The 16,612-nt window shown below is 34.5% G+C and overlaps 2 protein-coding genes across 5 annotated transcripts in view; both read left to right on the top strand.

Moving 5' to 3' along the window:
• LOC128168359 (uncharacterized) overlaps positions 1 to 16,612 on the top strand; it is an 80,026-nt gene that overhangs the window by 24,393 nt on the left and 39,021 nt on the right. Inside the window, exon 1 of one of the 4 annotated variants that reach the window (XM_052834604.1) lies at positions 16,246 to 16,546. The exons of 1 other annotated variant lie outside the window; for it this stretch is intronic. The gene's annotated coding sequence lies outside the window, so the exon portion shown is untranslated. Of the gene's footprint in view, positions 1 to 16,245; positions 16,547 to 16,612 lie in introns of those variants that run through there. 2 more of the 4 variants (XM_052834607.1, XM_052834608.1) reach the window with 2 other exon arrangements.
• Positions 4,720 to 12,660, top strand: LOC128166000 (uncharacterized). Its single transcript, XM_052830920.1, has one exon. It carries the CDS (start codon positions 4,720 to 4,722, stop codon positions 12,658 to 12,660), a length of 7,941 nt encoding a protein of 2,646 aa, XP_052686880.1.

Below are 16,612 nucleotides of genomic sequence, written 5' to 3'. Positions count from 1 at the left end.
TATAAGAGCTAACACAAAATTTGATAAAAAATTGGACCAAGCAGCATTAATACTGATTAATTCCTGAATGGTTTTTAGGAGTTTATTTTAATCAACTCTCCAATGCAGTTACTCTGCAGGCAAAGTGAAACAGTGTTTGGGCCCATACCAATCATCACCGCTGACAAGACTTAAATCTTGAAAATAACATATAAATTCGCTGTATTGTATGTTGAACCATTAATTTTCAGGGAAACATATTTATATATACCTTAAAAAAAGTCAGATTTTACGAACAATTTAGATATTTTTGCAGTCGTATGTATTCCTTTGCCAGAGTTCAATTTAGTCTCGTTCAACCAGACGCTTGGCTGTATCCATAAATCTCCAACAAACAAAGAGTCTTTCTTGGTAGTCAGAGATTAACGGAAACTACCGAGCGTCTGGTTGAACAAGACTAGAGTTCAATATTGCTCGGATCCAGACATGTGTTCAATTTTTAGAAATATTTCGATTAATGATACATAGTTTGATGGAATTAATCATATGGGGTTTTCTTTAAATTCTTGTCAGAAAAGTTTGAGAATTCATATTATGAAAATGTGCGTCATTCAAATACATATTAGAAACTACTTGCCATGCAAAATAACATCTCGTTGATTTTAAAATTAATAATAATGAATAAAATCAACTCCCGTCAGTACTTTGGTACTTTTTAGATCACCTGAGCCAAAGGCTCAAGTGATCTTTTCTGATCACAATTTGTCCGTTGTCTGTCGTTGTCGTCGTCGTTGTTGTAAACTTTTCACATTTTCATCTTCTTGTCAAGAACCACTGGGCCAATTTCAACCAAACTTGCCATAAAGTATCCTTAAGTGAAGGGGATTCAGGTTTGTTCAAATGAAGAGCCACACCCTCTTTCAAGGGGAAATAATTTGGAATTAGTGAAAAAGTAATGGTGTATTTTTAAAATCTTCTTCTCTAGAACCAATTGGCCAGAAAAGCTGTAACTTGCGTGGAAGCATCCTCAGGTGGTGTAGATTCAAGTTTGTTCAAATCATGATCCCCAGAGGTACGGTGGGGCCACAATTGGGGGTCGAATTTTTACATAGGAATAAATAGAGAAATACATGTATCTTTAAAAATCTTCTTCTCTAGAACCAATTGGCCAGAAAAGCTGTAACTTGCATGACAGAATACTCAGGTAGTGTAGATTCAAGTTTGTTCAAATCATGGTCCTCGGGGGTACGGTGGGGCCACAATTGGGGGTCAAATTTTTACAAAGGAATATATTGAGAAATATCTTTAAAAATCTTCTTCTCTAGAACCAATTGGCCAGAAAAGCTGTAACTTGCGTTGAAGCATCCTCAGGTAATGTAGATTCATGTTTGTTCAAATCATGATCCCCGGGGTTAGGTGGGGCCACAATTGGGGGTCAAACTTTTTGCATAGGAATATATAGAGAAATGTCTTTAAAAATCTTCTTCTCTAGAACCAATTGCCCAGAAAATCTGTAACTTGCTTGGAATCATCCTCAGGTAGTGTACAATGGGGCCACAATTGGGGGGGTCAAGTTTTTACATAGGAATGTAAAGAGAAATATCTTAGTTTTGAAAATCAATTGAGCAGAAAAGCTGTTACTTGAGTGAAAGCATTCTCAGATAGTGTTATATATATAGGGAAAAATCTTTAAAATTCAAATAAAAAAGGATAAATCTATAAAAAAAAAAAAGGGGGGGGGTCAAATTTTTACATTGGAAATAAATTTGATAATCCTCAAAAATATTTAGTATATAGTATTACAGTTAATGGGGTGATCTTCACTTGCTTCTTCATAACGGAGTTATCTTCCTTTGTTTGTCATATTTAGGGATTATTCATTGATTATAATGTAATTAAGATGTTGTATGATCAAAGTTATGCAAGTATATTTATCATTCAAAACAAAAAAAGTTTTTAAACTTTCTGAATAAACAAATAGACTTAGATAATAGTAAGGCCATTCCAAGTTTTTTCTATGTTTAGCGTCCGCGGTCAGATTGGTTTTGAAATAAAAACAAAAAAAACACAACTGTTGTTCATAAAATTAGATCTCTTTTTCATGTGTCGGGCTCAGGATCGCATTTTTAAATCCGGATCAGAAATCAAACATATCAACATTCAAAATGGAAATCATATAGTGGGTATTTGTTTTTTTTGTTACAAAATGAAGAAAATACTTCAAAATATATAACAAATTTTATTTTGTTGAACCTTTGAAGTTGTGGGTTTTTTTTCTAAGGTTTGGGTTTTTTTTCCTGATAGAAAGACAAGTTTTTGAGTTTTAGGTGGACGCTAAACAAAGAAAAAACTTTGCAATGGCCTAAAGTAGTATTTGGCCAACCAAAATCACTGATAAGCAGTACATGTAAAATGATTTTAGTATAAATGTAGATGTTGACAACATCTTCCAAGATGGAACAGGAGAAGTGTGTAATACAAGAGAAGCTTTCAATAGTTGTTTTTTTTTAAATGCCTACAGGGAGAGTTCAGAGTTTCCGAAAACTACCAGTCCTACCGGCAAAACTGATAGAAAATCAAAATGTCCGATAGCATTTCATATATAACTGGTCTGTGTGACCGGTATGTTCCATTTTCACAAGCATGTTTCTATGCTCCGTTCTTGTCTTTTAGTCGTAATCTTCAAAACGCTTTAGGGAGTGTTTAAATTTAAGTTTCTTCTGAGCGCTTATCTTACACTGATATAGAATCATGTCGTGGTCGCTGTCCATCACTTTTCTGTTTGTACGAGGCTAAAAGCTATGTGAGGATTGAGAATAAAGAAAAGTATGAAGATATTTTAATCCACAACGGCACGAAATTGTTAAAATGTAGCAAGGTTAATGGCATGACTTGTTTCATATTATAGAGACGGGTCAATCATTGGCGTTTCATGAATCAACTCTCACTTTTGATTCCATTAATTTTCGATTGTATAAGATAATATGTTTGTTAAGATTTAATGAAAATTAACCAGTCCAGTACAGCAGCTAAAAATCGTGATTTTGTGGCACATACACTACTCAAACATCTGAAATGGAGCAGAATAAAAACGAGGAAAGAATAAGATAAATTGTAAAGAGTCATTAATAGAAACAGAACAGAAATTAATTAAAGATTGGCACTATCATTTAGAAACAGAGTAATTACATAACACTGAACAATTACTGTAACATTAATATCTGTTTTATTTGGACTGATAAAATTTGTTTCGAACTGGTAGAACATGCTAAGTCATCAGTCCGAATGACTGATAGAATTTTTGGTTTTCAGAAACTCTGAGAGTATCTGTCTGCCACGGGGGATGGGTGGTTGTTTTAGATAATACCTGATATGAAAACTGTTGCAAACTGGTGGTTGTTTTTTTTTAATCTCAAAAGATATGTAACACTCTAAGACAACTTGATGGTTGTAGCCATCTTTAGACAGTACTGATCTCGTTTATTTACAAATTTAGAAAAATACCTAATTTAAAAGATAAGTTTTACAGATTACTTCTTTACAAAATAATAGCTAAACAAATCATACCAAAAAATTTTACACACATCTGATGGTTAATTTGTCTACCATTGTGCCTCCTTAATGGAAAACAATACAGCATACCTCTTATAAATTTCAAAGTAATTGCAAATAGCATTTCTTAATTTTAAATTAAACCATAGCATGAAATTTAGTGACCCTATTTTATAAATATAATACAATTCATTTCCGATTAGATTATTAGCTGATAATCAGTTGGTAATGGACTAATGGTCAACTGATTCTGCTGATTAATCGATTATGATTTCTAATTGATTTGACAACGCTAGTAGCTGCTATGATCTTGAATGCAGCCATGTTCATAATTCTTAAAAATACAGCTGTAAAATATTTATGGGGGAATTTGTCATTTATGGATTGTTTAAAATTACTGGAGACTTCTATATTTATGTCCCTGGTTTTACTGATAATTTCTGAGATTTCAATTTGATAAGGATTGGATAACAATTATAAGTATATATTACCATAAATTGTTTAAACTATGGCCCCTGGATGATTATTGGGCCTTACAAGGGGTTCAGAGTTTGATGTAGGTTTACATCCTGTATATAGACAATTGTTAAGGGTCTTTTTGATAACTGCAATGCTGAATGTGATCTGACTACAAAATCATCCTGTTACAAAAGGGACTTCATTATAAATATAAGAATATCCAGTGGGAAACATATTTTTTTGTATAGGATCTACATGTATTGTACCACATTGTCCAGATGTTTTGTTTCATGACTCCATGAAGCTGATTTTATCATGCCTATTGTTGCTCAGGTGAGCGATGTGGCCTGTGGACCTCTTGTTCTTTAATTTTAATTCTGTTACATGAAATAGATACCTTCAGGGTGACTGTGGTAATGCTATTTTGCAGGTCAAAACGACGTAGGCAAAATATTAAGTAAAGTCAATAGTTTTATTTGTCATTAAATTATCTACCTAGTAAAACTAAGGAAAAATATATAAATTTGCCCTGCAAAAGAGCAGTACCATTGTAACCGTGTAGGGGTGTATGGGACACATAATCCAATTGGTTCATTTATTTGAATAAAAAGTGGCATCCATTTGCTGATGTAATAAAACGAGGGTCAGACCTGTACCACAAGTATAACCTTTGCTACTTTGAATTCAAGGCTGTATACATTGTTCTATTAGATATGAATGTATTTCCAGATGCCGAAGAAAAAGAAAACAAACCTGAAAGCCATCAAGCTTAAACAGAGAGAAAGAAAACGAGAGAAGAGGCTTCATGAGGTGTCCTGCACTACTGATGTAGAGAGTCTGACTACAGAATTGTTACAAAAGGATAAAAGATCCTTAGCCCAGAATCAGGCTTCTCTTAGAGAGAAAAAGATTCATTCAAATGCCCTGGGAGTTGCATCTCCCCAGGGAAGTCTGAGTACCGTATACGTGTGTACGACACCGATCTCTGATTCCGTTTCATTGAGTACTTCTGAGGAAGTATCTGTCTCTGATTCGGTCTGTACTCCTCTGAGGGTACCCTGGCACAATGATGGCTTAGCGCCATGCCTTGCAGATCAGACGCAACCATTTCTATCAATGCAAGATAGTATGGTTATGGAAAAAGATGCTCAAATGTCTAACTTGGTAACAAAAACAAAACAGTCTAACTGGGTAACAGAAAATGAGAAGTCTGACTTGGTAACAGAAACTGAAAAGTCTAACATGGTGATTGAAAATGAAACATCTGACAAGGTCACAGATTCAAAAAGTTACTGCAAAATTGCAAAGAAATCATCTGCAGTTGAATTGATGGAGTCAAATGATGAGATGCAAATGAATAACATGTATACCTCAGTTCAGGGAAACTTTCATCAGGCAAATGACTTGTTTGGATTAAATGCTGGATTACAATGTGTTCCAAATTGCTTATCAGCATTATCATACCATAAAAATAAACCAGCCCATTTATGGCAGTCATCAGACATGGACAAAATTTTGACAACTGGAAATGAACTGTATGATACATTGCAGAGATACACAAATATTGGACATCATTACTTGCTTATATCAGACCTCCCAAGGAATCTTGATATCCATTCAGAATTGTTTTCGATGTCATTTGCTGAATCAATTGCCACTTTGATACCCATATCAATGGAGCAGGAAATGCCAGATTTAAGTCAGTTTAATGCTAAACCATTGAAAGAAGCAATACAAAGCAGTCTTGAAAACACAGATGGCTGTTTTATATGTTTTGGAGACAATACATTTTTGTGTGGTGTTTTAAGCAACGGTTTCTTTCTGTTTGACTCTCATTCTAGAACATCATCAGGAAGAATGTCTGCAAATGGGAAAAGCACTTGTAAAATTGTTAAAACTGTTGATGAAGTTCATATGCACATTATTGAATTGGCACTTTCTATGGGTTTTTCTAATGCTATAGAATGTGAAATAACAGGAATGTGTTGCAAGAAAGATGGTATTGAAGAAAATGTTGAGAATGAACAAGTTCAAGCACATAATCTAATGTCTTGTGATGTTGTTTACATTCAACAAGAGAAAACTCCTAAAACAGAATTTCATCAGTTGTCAGAAAATGCCAAGCTAACGCTTTGTTCAAACCTGCAAATCCCGTTTATAGCAAAGAAACTTTGTAGCGAAGGAAAAAAACCAGATACAGCCAGGTCACCTCTTCAATGCAAAATAGTTTTGGGTGATGGAAATTGCTTCTTTCGAGCTTTATCAGTATGCCTCTCAGGCTCTGAGGAATCGCATGAAATTTTAAGGTCTAAAATGTGTACACATGTCACACAAAACAAGGCTTTGTTCAAAGGACTTTTAAGATCACCCAGCCAATCATTAGAAGATTACTTAATGAGTATGAGTTGTGTTGGTACTTGGGCAACTGAATTTGAAATAATAGCCATGTCACACATGTTGAATGTCAACATTTTCACATATTCTGATTGGGCATGGAAAAAATATTCAGGCAGCCTTGTAGACAGACTATTCTCACCAATAGATGGAAGTATTTATCTTAATCATGTCAATGGAAATCATTACAATGTTGTAGAGTCTGTGTTAAACACAATGGTTTTACCAAATGGAAATGAAAGCAATTGTGACGAAGTCGTAAACGCCAATATCAAAACACAGAAAAGGATGCACACTAAAGAATCTGCAGATCATTCAAGTCGTGAACAGGATAAAAAACGAAGGAAATTGTGGTTCCAAAAGCAGTATCAAAACAATAATCAATTTAGGGAAAATATACTTCAAAAGAGGAAACTTGATTATCAAAGCCAAAGAGAGAGCAAATTAATGAAATTGAAAACAAAATACAAAGAGATGGAAGGCTTTAAAAGTAAACTGAAAAGGTACAGTAAGGACAAGTATGAAACAGATGAAAAACACAAAAGTCAGAAAAAGGATTACAGCAAACGAGAGTACAGCTCAAATGTAAAGCATAGAGAGAGGAAAAAGGAATTGAGCAAAGAAAAGTACAACACAGATAAAAAGCATCAAGAAGAGTTGAAAGAAAGAACTAAATCAAAGTACAAAAACAATCTAGTATTTCAGAAAAAAATGAGAGAGTACAGCAAAACTAAATACAAAACTGATGTTGTTTTTCAGAAGAAACTAAGGGAGTATAGTACAAAAAAGTACAATACTAATGACTCATTCAAAAGGAAATTGATTGAGTACAGCACAAAAAAATATAAAACTAATGAAGGTTTTAGACAAAAGGTTAGAAAAAGCCTAAGACTGAAGTACCAAGACAAAGATTTTCAGCAGAGAAAGAAAGAATATGGAAAAGAAAGATATCACAAGAAACCAGAACTCAAAGAAAAAGTAATGCAAAGCAAAAAGAGACGAAGAAATATTAATGCATCAAAATGTGTTGATACAGATTATGTATTGGAGAATTTCCAGAAGAAAGCTTCAGAGGGGCCTTGTTATGCATGTTCTTCATGTCATCGACTTCTATTTAAAAATCAGGTGGAGAAATGTGATTTGGAATCATTTAAAGAAAAATCAGAGTCAATATGGAATGTTGCAAGACAATGCATATCTGACAAATATCTACACACTTGTTCAGCACATTGTCCTCTAAACTGTACTTTCTCCTCTCATTGGATATGCAAAACATGCCAACGAAAAATTATGAGTAGTCAAATTCCTGCCGAATGTGCTGCAAACAACATGCAACTGTTTGATGTACCAGTTGAGCTAGAGAATCTAAATACACTGGAAAAACATTTAATAGCACTGCACATTCCATTTATGAAAGTTGCTGCATTGCCAAGGGGAGGTCAGAATGCTATATATGGCCCAGTTGTATGTGTTCCATCAGACCCAAAGAAAGTCGAAGCTCTGCCAAGAAGAGCAGAAGAAGATATGGTAATAAAAGTCAAGCTTAAACGCAAACTTTCGTACAAGGGTCATTATGAATACCAATTTGTCAATCCACTACATGTTCAAGAAGCATTAAGGTATTTAAAAGAACACAATAGCTGGTATTCAGAAATAGACACTACAGAGGACTGCATTCGCAAAGATTTGGACAAGGAAGAAACTTCTTTGGATGCTGAAAATGTGGGAACAACAGAACAAAATGATTCAGAGCAAGATCTTCAGACTGGAGTTCAATATGACACTTGCCTACAACCAGTTGACATAGGTCAGGAGGTTCTTGATCATTATTTCAATGATATATACAACATAGCACCAGCAGAGGGAAAAAATCCAGTTCGAATGCTTCAAGAAGATGGAAATGAAGCAAAGTCTTTTCCACATTTATTCCCAAATGGGAAAAACACATGGACTGAGAGTAGAGAAAAGAGGATTACACTTGCAAAGTACTTTAACAACAGATTGATGAATGCTGATGGTAAGTTTGCGAAAGATATTGATTATATATTTTTCAGCCAATATCTATCAGAACTGAAGCAAGTTATTGATAAGACACAAATATCGATTCGAAAGTCTTCTGTGAAAACAAAACAAGGGACAAAAGTTACAGCGAATATGTTGCATGATCCAGAGATTTTGAAAGAAATGTTTAAATCTGATGAAGCTTTGCGCTTTCTTCAACCCATACGTGGAACACCATCATTTTGGCAAAGTGTACAAAAGGACTTGTTTGCAATGTTAAGGCAGCTAGGTATACCGACTTGGTTTTGCTCATTCTCTTCGGCTGAATTCAGATGGCATGAAATTATTAATGTCTTATTGCATCAGCAAGGTGATGACAGAAAAGTGGATGAGCTAGACTGGACGGAAAAGAGTAAATTGTTGAAATCAAATCCCGTAATTGTTGCACGCATGTTTGAACGCAGATTTCATGTATTTCTTCATGAAGTTATATTAAGCCCAGCAGAACCCATTGGAAAAATTCAGGACTACTTTTACCGAGTAGAATTTCAGCAAAGGGGTTCACCACATGTGCATTGTATGTTCTGGGTTCAAAACGCCCCAAATTTAGTGCAAGACGGAAAGCAGACAGTGTGTGATTTTATTGACAAATATATCACATGCTCCATTCCAAGCGGAGAGGAAGATTTTAAGTTGCACAATGCTGTTCTCCAAGTCCAGCAACACAGTAAAAACCATTCTAAGTCGTGTAGAAAAGGTGGGAAAGAATGTCGATTTAATTTCCCCAGACCGCCATCAAGCAAAACGTTCATTTCATCACCAACTGAGGAAACATCAAAAGCTGAAGTCGAAGTTGCAGATGATGAAATAAAGCTACAAAGATCAGAGGCAAGGAATGTTTTACAGAATGTTTGGGAAAAAATTCAAGCCGATGATTTTGATGTTGATAAAACAACAACAGACATTTTCAAAGATCTTAAAATCACACAAGAGCTCTATGAAGAAGCGTTTCAGTTGATGACGGCGAAACAAACTATTGTCCTTAAGAGAAACCCCAAAGAACAGTGGATTAATCAGTATAATCCACATTTACTTAAATGCTGGGATGCCAATATGGACATACAGTTTGTTCTTGATCCTTTCAGTTGTATTGTCTATGTGGTCTCCTATATATCAAAAGCTGAGAGAGAAATGGGCATGCTTTTGAAACAGACAAAGATAGAAGCTTCTGAAGGAAACATGAATGCAAAGGAAACCATGAAAAAGATTGGATCGGCATATTTATCTAATCGGGAGGTCAGTGCTCAAGAGGCTGTTTTTCGAATTTGCAATCTGAGAATGAGAGAATGCTCGAGAAAAGTGGTGTTCGTTCCAGTAGGAGAAAACCCGACAAGGTTGAGCAAACCACTCTCTGTATTGACTAAAAACAAAACACAGATCCCTGAACTGGAAGACGGTGATTCAGAGAACCAGAACGATGAAGATGACATTTGGATGACGAACATTGTTGATCGCTATCAACAAAGACCCGTTTGTGAACCTTTTCCAAATATGTGTCTAGCAACATTCTGTTCTGAATACAGAGTTCTGTCAAAGTCACAAATTCCCCAAAAGCAACGCGAGGGTGTTTATATGTTGCAGAATAACAAAGGGTTTGTTCAAAAAAGATGTAAAACTGATCCAGCTGTTATTCGGTATCCGAGGTTCAATACAGAAAAGAACTCTGAAAAACATTATCAATCTCTTCTTCAGTTGTATCTACCTTACAGGCAAGTAGTACATCTAAAGCCGCCAGGGTTTGACATGTATCAAACATTTTACGAAAGTGGTTATGTTTGTTTAGAAGGATCTAACAAATTAGAGCATGTGAAACAAATTGTAGATACAAATTGGACACGTTTTGCTTCCAACGAACAGATGTTAAATGAAGCTCAACAAGTGTACGAATTAGTTGGAGATGTTCAAGACGCATGGGCTTCATTATGTCCAGAAACCGAGAATGAGAGGGATTTATGTGAAATGCAAAAAAGAAAGACTCATGATAATGTCAATACTGATTCTATTCCAGAGCTTGAAACGCCTGATCATACTTTGAACATAGCATATACAGTGGCACATCAAAACACTTCAAGGGAAGAAATATTTCCCATGTTGAGGTCACTGAATTACAAGCAACGCAAAATGTTCTATCATTTGAGAGAGTGGTGTTTAAAGAAAGCTGCTGGATGCAACCCTACACCATTTTATTTGTTTGTGACAGGAGGTGCAGGAACTGGCAAAAGTCACCTTATCAAATCAATTAATTATGAGGCTTCTAGGCTTTTGCAAAAAATTTGCTCTGAACCGGAAGAAACTACAATATTGTTGACAGCATTTACAGGAACAGCTGCATTCAATATAGGTGGTTGCACAATCCACCATGCATTCTCTTTGAATAAGTACATGCCAATTCCATACGAACCACTGAGAGAGCAAAGTTTAAGTCCACTACGTGCTAAGTTGGAAAATTTGCAAATACTTGTCATAGATGAAGTATCCATGGTTTACAAGAAACTGTTGTATTATATACACGAAAGGCTGATACAAATTAAAAGAAATAAGTGTCCTTTTGGTGGTGTATCAGTTCTTGCCGTTGGGGACTTTTATCAACTACCACCCGTGAAGCAAAGTAAAGCTGAAAGATTGTACAAAGAAAATGCTAGCTATCCTTGTGACTTTTGGAATGAGTATTTCAAACTTGTAGAGTTAGATGAAATAATGCGTCAAAGGGAAGATCTAGCCTTTGCAAACAACCTCAATTCGCTACGTACTAGAACTTTAAATCAGGAATTAGGAGAACAGGTTTTGCATATGCTGAAACGATGTATTCGAGTAGGAAATGAAAATGCTTTACATGTGTTTGCAACAAACGATGAGGTGAATGAACATAATTTGAAGATGATTAAGGGTACTTGCACAGATTTACGAGAAATATTGGCAAAAGATTTCGAAAGGGACAAAACAAGTGGGAAAATGTCTTTGAGGGAAAAGCCGTTTGTACGACACAAAAGCGATGGTATGTCCAGCTTGCTAGTATTATCTGTTAATGCAAGAGTCATGTTAATTCGAAATATTGATGTATCAGATGGACTTGTAAATGGGGTTATTGGAACAATCACTGAATTTCAAGAAGAATCAAATGGAGACCTTAAATCAATTAATGTTTTGTTTGACAACCAAATTGTTGGCAAAAAAAGCGGAATAAGAAAAGATGAAAGTTTTGTCGTTCAGATTCATAGAAGTGAAGAAGAAATGAAAACAGCAACAAATAAAACTTTCATCAGACATCAGTTTCCGCTTCGATTAGCATGGGCTTGTACTGCACACAAAGTGCAAGGACTTACAACTTCTGAAATAGTTGTTAATTTAAACAGAGTTTTCTCTCCTGGTCAGGCATATGTTGCTCTAAGTAGGGTTACGTCTGAGCTAGGTTTAAGTATATCAGTTTCCAGTGACAATGTACTAAAAAACAAAATTTATGCCGATAAAGAGGTGTCCGAAGCACTGTCTAAAATGCCGCATCTCTTCAGAGACAATGATTGTACAAGAGATCACACAGTGGACAGAACTATCGTTCTTCACAATGTTCAAAGCCTCCGCAAGCATTTTGATGAGATGGTACACGATTCCAGAATTTTAGATTCAGATATGATATGCTTGACTGAAACATGGTTGACGAATTTTGACGACATAGAAAAATTCTATATCGAAAATTTCAAATTTCACCAGCTTACAAGATATCAAGCCTACGACGACGTGGATGACATTTACAAAAAGTTAAAAACATCAAAAGGCGGTGGCATAGCAATATATATTAAAAATACCTGCAATATTATAAGAAAACAGCTTCCTGTAAACAACATTGAGGGTATTCTTTTGGAAGATCCAATGAATCAAGTTATCTATGTTGTTCTTTACAGACCAAACGTTTACACCTCCCAGAAATTTTTAATGAATTTAGAAATGCTTTTACAGGAGTTGGACAACAAAACAGACGACAAGGTTGTTATGGGAGACTTTAATGAAAATTTATTTGCATCGGATGTTTCAGTTTTCAAACTCATGGAACAATATGGATATCACCAGTCTGTAGATTTCCCAACTACAGAAAATGCTACACTTATTGACCATGTGTATTCAAAACTACATCGATCAAAAATTCAAGCAAAGCCGATGCCAATTTATTATAGCTACCATGAGGCTATTTCATTAAATATTTCACAGATAAGCTACTAGGCTAAAAACGATATTTGACGAGATGAGAGATAATCGGGTATCCATTTTCCGTTGGTTATACTGATTTTTTGAATTGCGACCAATGTTGTTACAACTTACAAATAGATATCCACCAGAGAAATTGGTTCTTTGGCCTGTTTAGTGGGATGTTATTATGATAGTTGTGTTTTCAATAAATCGAGATGACAAAATTTATGTATAGAAAGTCTTTGCTTTGTTTTTGTTGGGTTGATTTAAACTGTGCTTTCTTTAAAAAAGAAGTTTTCAGATTCTGCTTTCCCATGGAGGTATAGCTAAATATCGCTTGAAAGTATACCCTGCGGTCGATACAGCATTGCGTTGAGTAATTATATCTTCTAATAGGTGTGTATTACACTTGCGATTTGGAGCAAACATTTTGATTCGCGTATATTTTATAAACCCTTCCGTCTATTAAATACATGTCACGTACTAACAAACATCAGGAAAAAAAACTAATAATAAAATTAAATTTGCTAGTTAAAAATAAAAGGCATTTAAGAACAAACAGGGTGATGTTAACGTATATGTGTATGTGTAAACAATGTTGGTGCATTTATAGTTTAAACAAATACGAATTGTTCTTCGTTCATCAAATGACCGTATTCAGTTTATGTCAATAAAAAAAATCTCGAGAAACTCTGAACAAATATATGTTACGTTACCGTTCACAATGGACTAAATTTGGAATATTACGTGAGTGAATAGCTTGTTCCAAATTTGTACCAAAATTGATCCATGGGAAAATTCGAGTTGATACATTGTAAATCCATTAGACGTGTTTCAGTAAATGTCTGCACTCATTTACTTTCAATAAATCTGCACTAAAATCTTTGAAACATCGTCACCATCTACGTAAAATAAAAAAGTCTAAAACTGTAAAATGGCGACACGACCTGCTAGTATATTTAACACTTCGTCATCGGTTAGCGAGGTTTAGAGAGTCTGCGGAAAATAAAGCGTCAACATTTATAGTAATTGATGAATTTTGAGGTAACTACAGACTGAGTTACAAAATAGGATCAATCACAGATCAATCTACAATAATGTACTAGTTTGCACCGTAAAAAGATTTATGTACTAGTATGTTTGAAGGCACATGTCAGTTGTGCCATTGATCGATTTAAATTCTATAAAATGTAATATCTGCAATATCTATTGTGAATTCTTTGATTTAAGCTCCACAAAATAAATAATGCCACAAATTATATTGATGCGTTATTATAAAGAATGATTGAATTTATCTATAAAGCACTATGCTGATAAATGAATTTGGTAACCTGTTTAAAACATCAATCTTTACGCCATAGAAACAAAAAGTGATTATTGAAAGAACAACCCCTGGTCAACTTTTTCGGTATTAATATTTGATTCATTTTTGTAGTTTTCATACAAAGTAAAACGTCATAGCTCGCATTTAGGAATGAAATATCAATATAGTGTAGGGGTGGACGGGACATCAAATCGGACAATAAAACGCTTCATTAATAAGCTGCAACCCGTGATTCGACCTGTTCAACTGTAACCTCAAATAGTGTCGTCACTAAACGCATCGCTATATCGGCCAAAATGTATAATCGGGGGAGATTTTGGGATAACTTACTGGGAAAACTACTGCAATGCCCGTTATTGTATACAATACATGCGATTCAAACTAATCGTTGAAATACGCACTTAAAAGATAATGTAGAAAAGTAATTTACCAGCTTCTGTGTTAAAGAAAACTTGTCTTTCAAGATTAAAATTATATCCATGCATGGAAAAACGAATGCATACACTTTAAAATTTCTTAAGTATAGTTATCATTTAAATGGTATATCCTGTCCACATACATTCGTAAATATCAATACGATACAAAATTACTTCGTTTTACAAAGTAAATTATTTTCATTTAGCCGAATTCAATAAAATTAAAAAATGAAACTCTTGGTAAAACCCTAATTCAGATGACATGAAGAAATACTTTCTTCAGCCAAATTTAAGATATAACCAAATGAAATAAAATACTAGAACGCATTAAAAAAGCTTATCAATATTTGATATTATTTATAACTTAATCTCAAATATCCCTAATGTCCCTTTCAGTACAATTTAAAGACAAATTTCAACTTATTAGCGAAATCGTGGCTTATAGCTCGAATATTTATTTCAACATTACTGATGAACCTAAAATACCACTCGTGTACTAAACAGTCATCGTGAAGAGCATGTGTCTATAGACGATCGAGTATTAGCTAGATTTATAAAAAATAAAGCCATCAAACTATCTAATGGAAAGCATAACGGAAAGATATTATTTACAATTTGGGTTGGCAAAACTTATCTTGGTTGAAATAGACGAATGAGAATTCGATTTATAAGAGATAATGCTATCACATTATTTTGAAACTTGTTTATTAAAACCTACGTTTATTCATACTTTAAAGGTCACATCGTCGAGTGGGATGTTATTAAATAAGTTATAGAGAACATGGATCGTAGAGCACGGTTTTACAAGTATATGTTTCATTACATTGACGATTGTATTCTTTTTATTTCAACTCACGCAGCTTCGACGGAAGACCTACTCGTTGCTTTGCAACGAGCTCTGCTCTAGTTTTATGTTATTTTTCTTTGTCAATTTTAAGAACTGTTTTTATTGTGAGTTTATACCTTTTGACATTTGCAATCTAAATTAATCTAAACTTTATATTTTGGCTTTATTTTAATACCTGGTTTTGTTTCGAAGTCCCCGAACAGATCTTATATTCCCCGGTACCTCAGCAAAGCGAGTTACAGAGCGGAAACCATTGTAACAGTTTCACAACCGTGAAAATTTACCGGTATTTATCAGATTATGTCTTGCAATCAAAAATGGCTTAATTCAGTGTAAATTATAGGCCCCCTAGATTTTTGCTTCTAAACTTAGACGACTGCGTTAATCGTGGTTTAATTACAGATGTGAAATATAGATTAACGGCGTAAAATAAAACTTCACAGCTGATAAACAATTCTTAACGGTTATAACAATTCAGTTTCTCAGTCTGTAAAATAATAACGTTAACGATGAATTTTGCCGATAAATATCAAAATATGGATTCACATCTGTAGACTATAACTATTAGGTTTCTGTCCGTAAATATTAGTTTACAACCGTTAAATCTAGTCACCGATTACCCATATCCCTCAGATCGACAAGTCGGAGATTCTCATGTTTGCATTTTAAGCTTCAGTTTGAAGTCTAAACCATACTCAGAGACTCCTCTGACTGTTACCTTGCTTTTATTGTTTGATATTTGAAAAATATTTATTCATGAAAAGGAGGGTTGAGGTTCCAGAGCCGGAGGAATCGCTCTCTCTCTCTCTCTCTCTCTCTCTCTCTCTCTCTCTCTCTCTCTCTCTCTCTCTCTCTCTCTCTCTTGTATTTATAACACATGCTGCTGATCTTAAAGATTCCAGTTTCCTTCTCTGTTTGATTTATATGCATGAATAATTTGTGTAATTCTCGGATCGAATCGCCCCATGGTTCAAACGCACTGTACGCGGAATGATCTCGTTACCGCTCTGATATTTTTGACCTTACTTGCATGTGTCTGATAAGATTTGATTTTCTAAAAATGACACAGAAGACATTTTGTTTTCCTTATCATTTAATGTTTGTTTCCAAACAGTTTATTTGTTTTTCCCGGTTTCATTATTAACGAAGAACATCACATCTAATAACTGTTCTTTTTCCTGATATTAGACATATCAATAGACGAGCCATGTTTACTTATCAGAGACTATTAAGCCTACTCGATGATTAGGGAAGGAATATTCGATATACCATTATGATGAGAAGTGGTTTGTCAAATTAGGTCATAATGAAGGATTCATATAGTACATCATGGTAAGAAAATGAAAATATAAGTTGACACATTACTAGTACACGTTTCTTTTCAAACCGAAAGTTGGA

The sequence above is a fragment of the Crassostrea angulata genome, chromosome 10, assembly GCF_025612915.1.
Source record: "Crassostrea angulata isolate pt1a10 chromosome 10, ASM2561291v2, whole genome shotgun sequence".
Classification (NCBI taxonomy): Eukaryota; Metazoa; Mollusca; class Bivalvia; order Ostreida; family Ostreidae; genus Magallana; species Magallana angulata.
The sequence above is the reverse complement of the archived record's forward strand: the minus strand, read 5'-3'. Positions and strand labels throughout refer to the sequence as shown.

Excerpts from the sequence above, each read along its gene's own strand:
- LOC128166000 (XM_052830920.1), top strand. The coding sequence starts at position 4,720 with ATGCCGAAGAAAAAGAAAACAAACCTGAAAGCCATCAAGCTTAAACAG.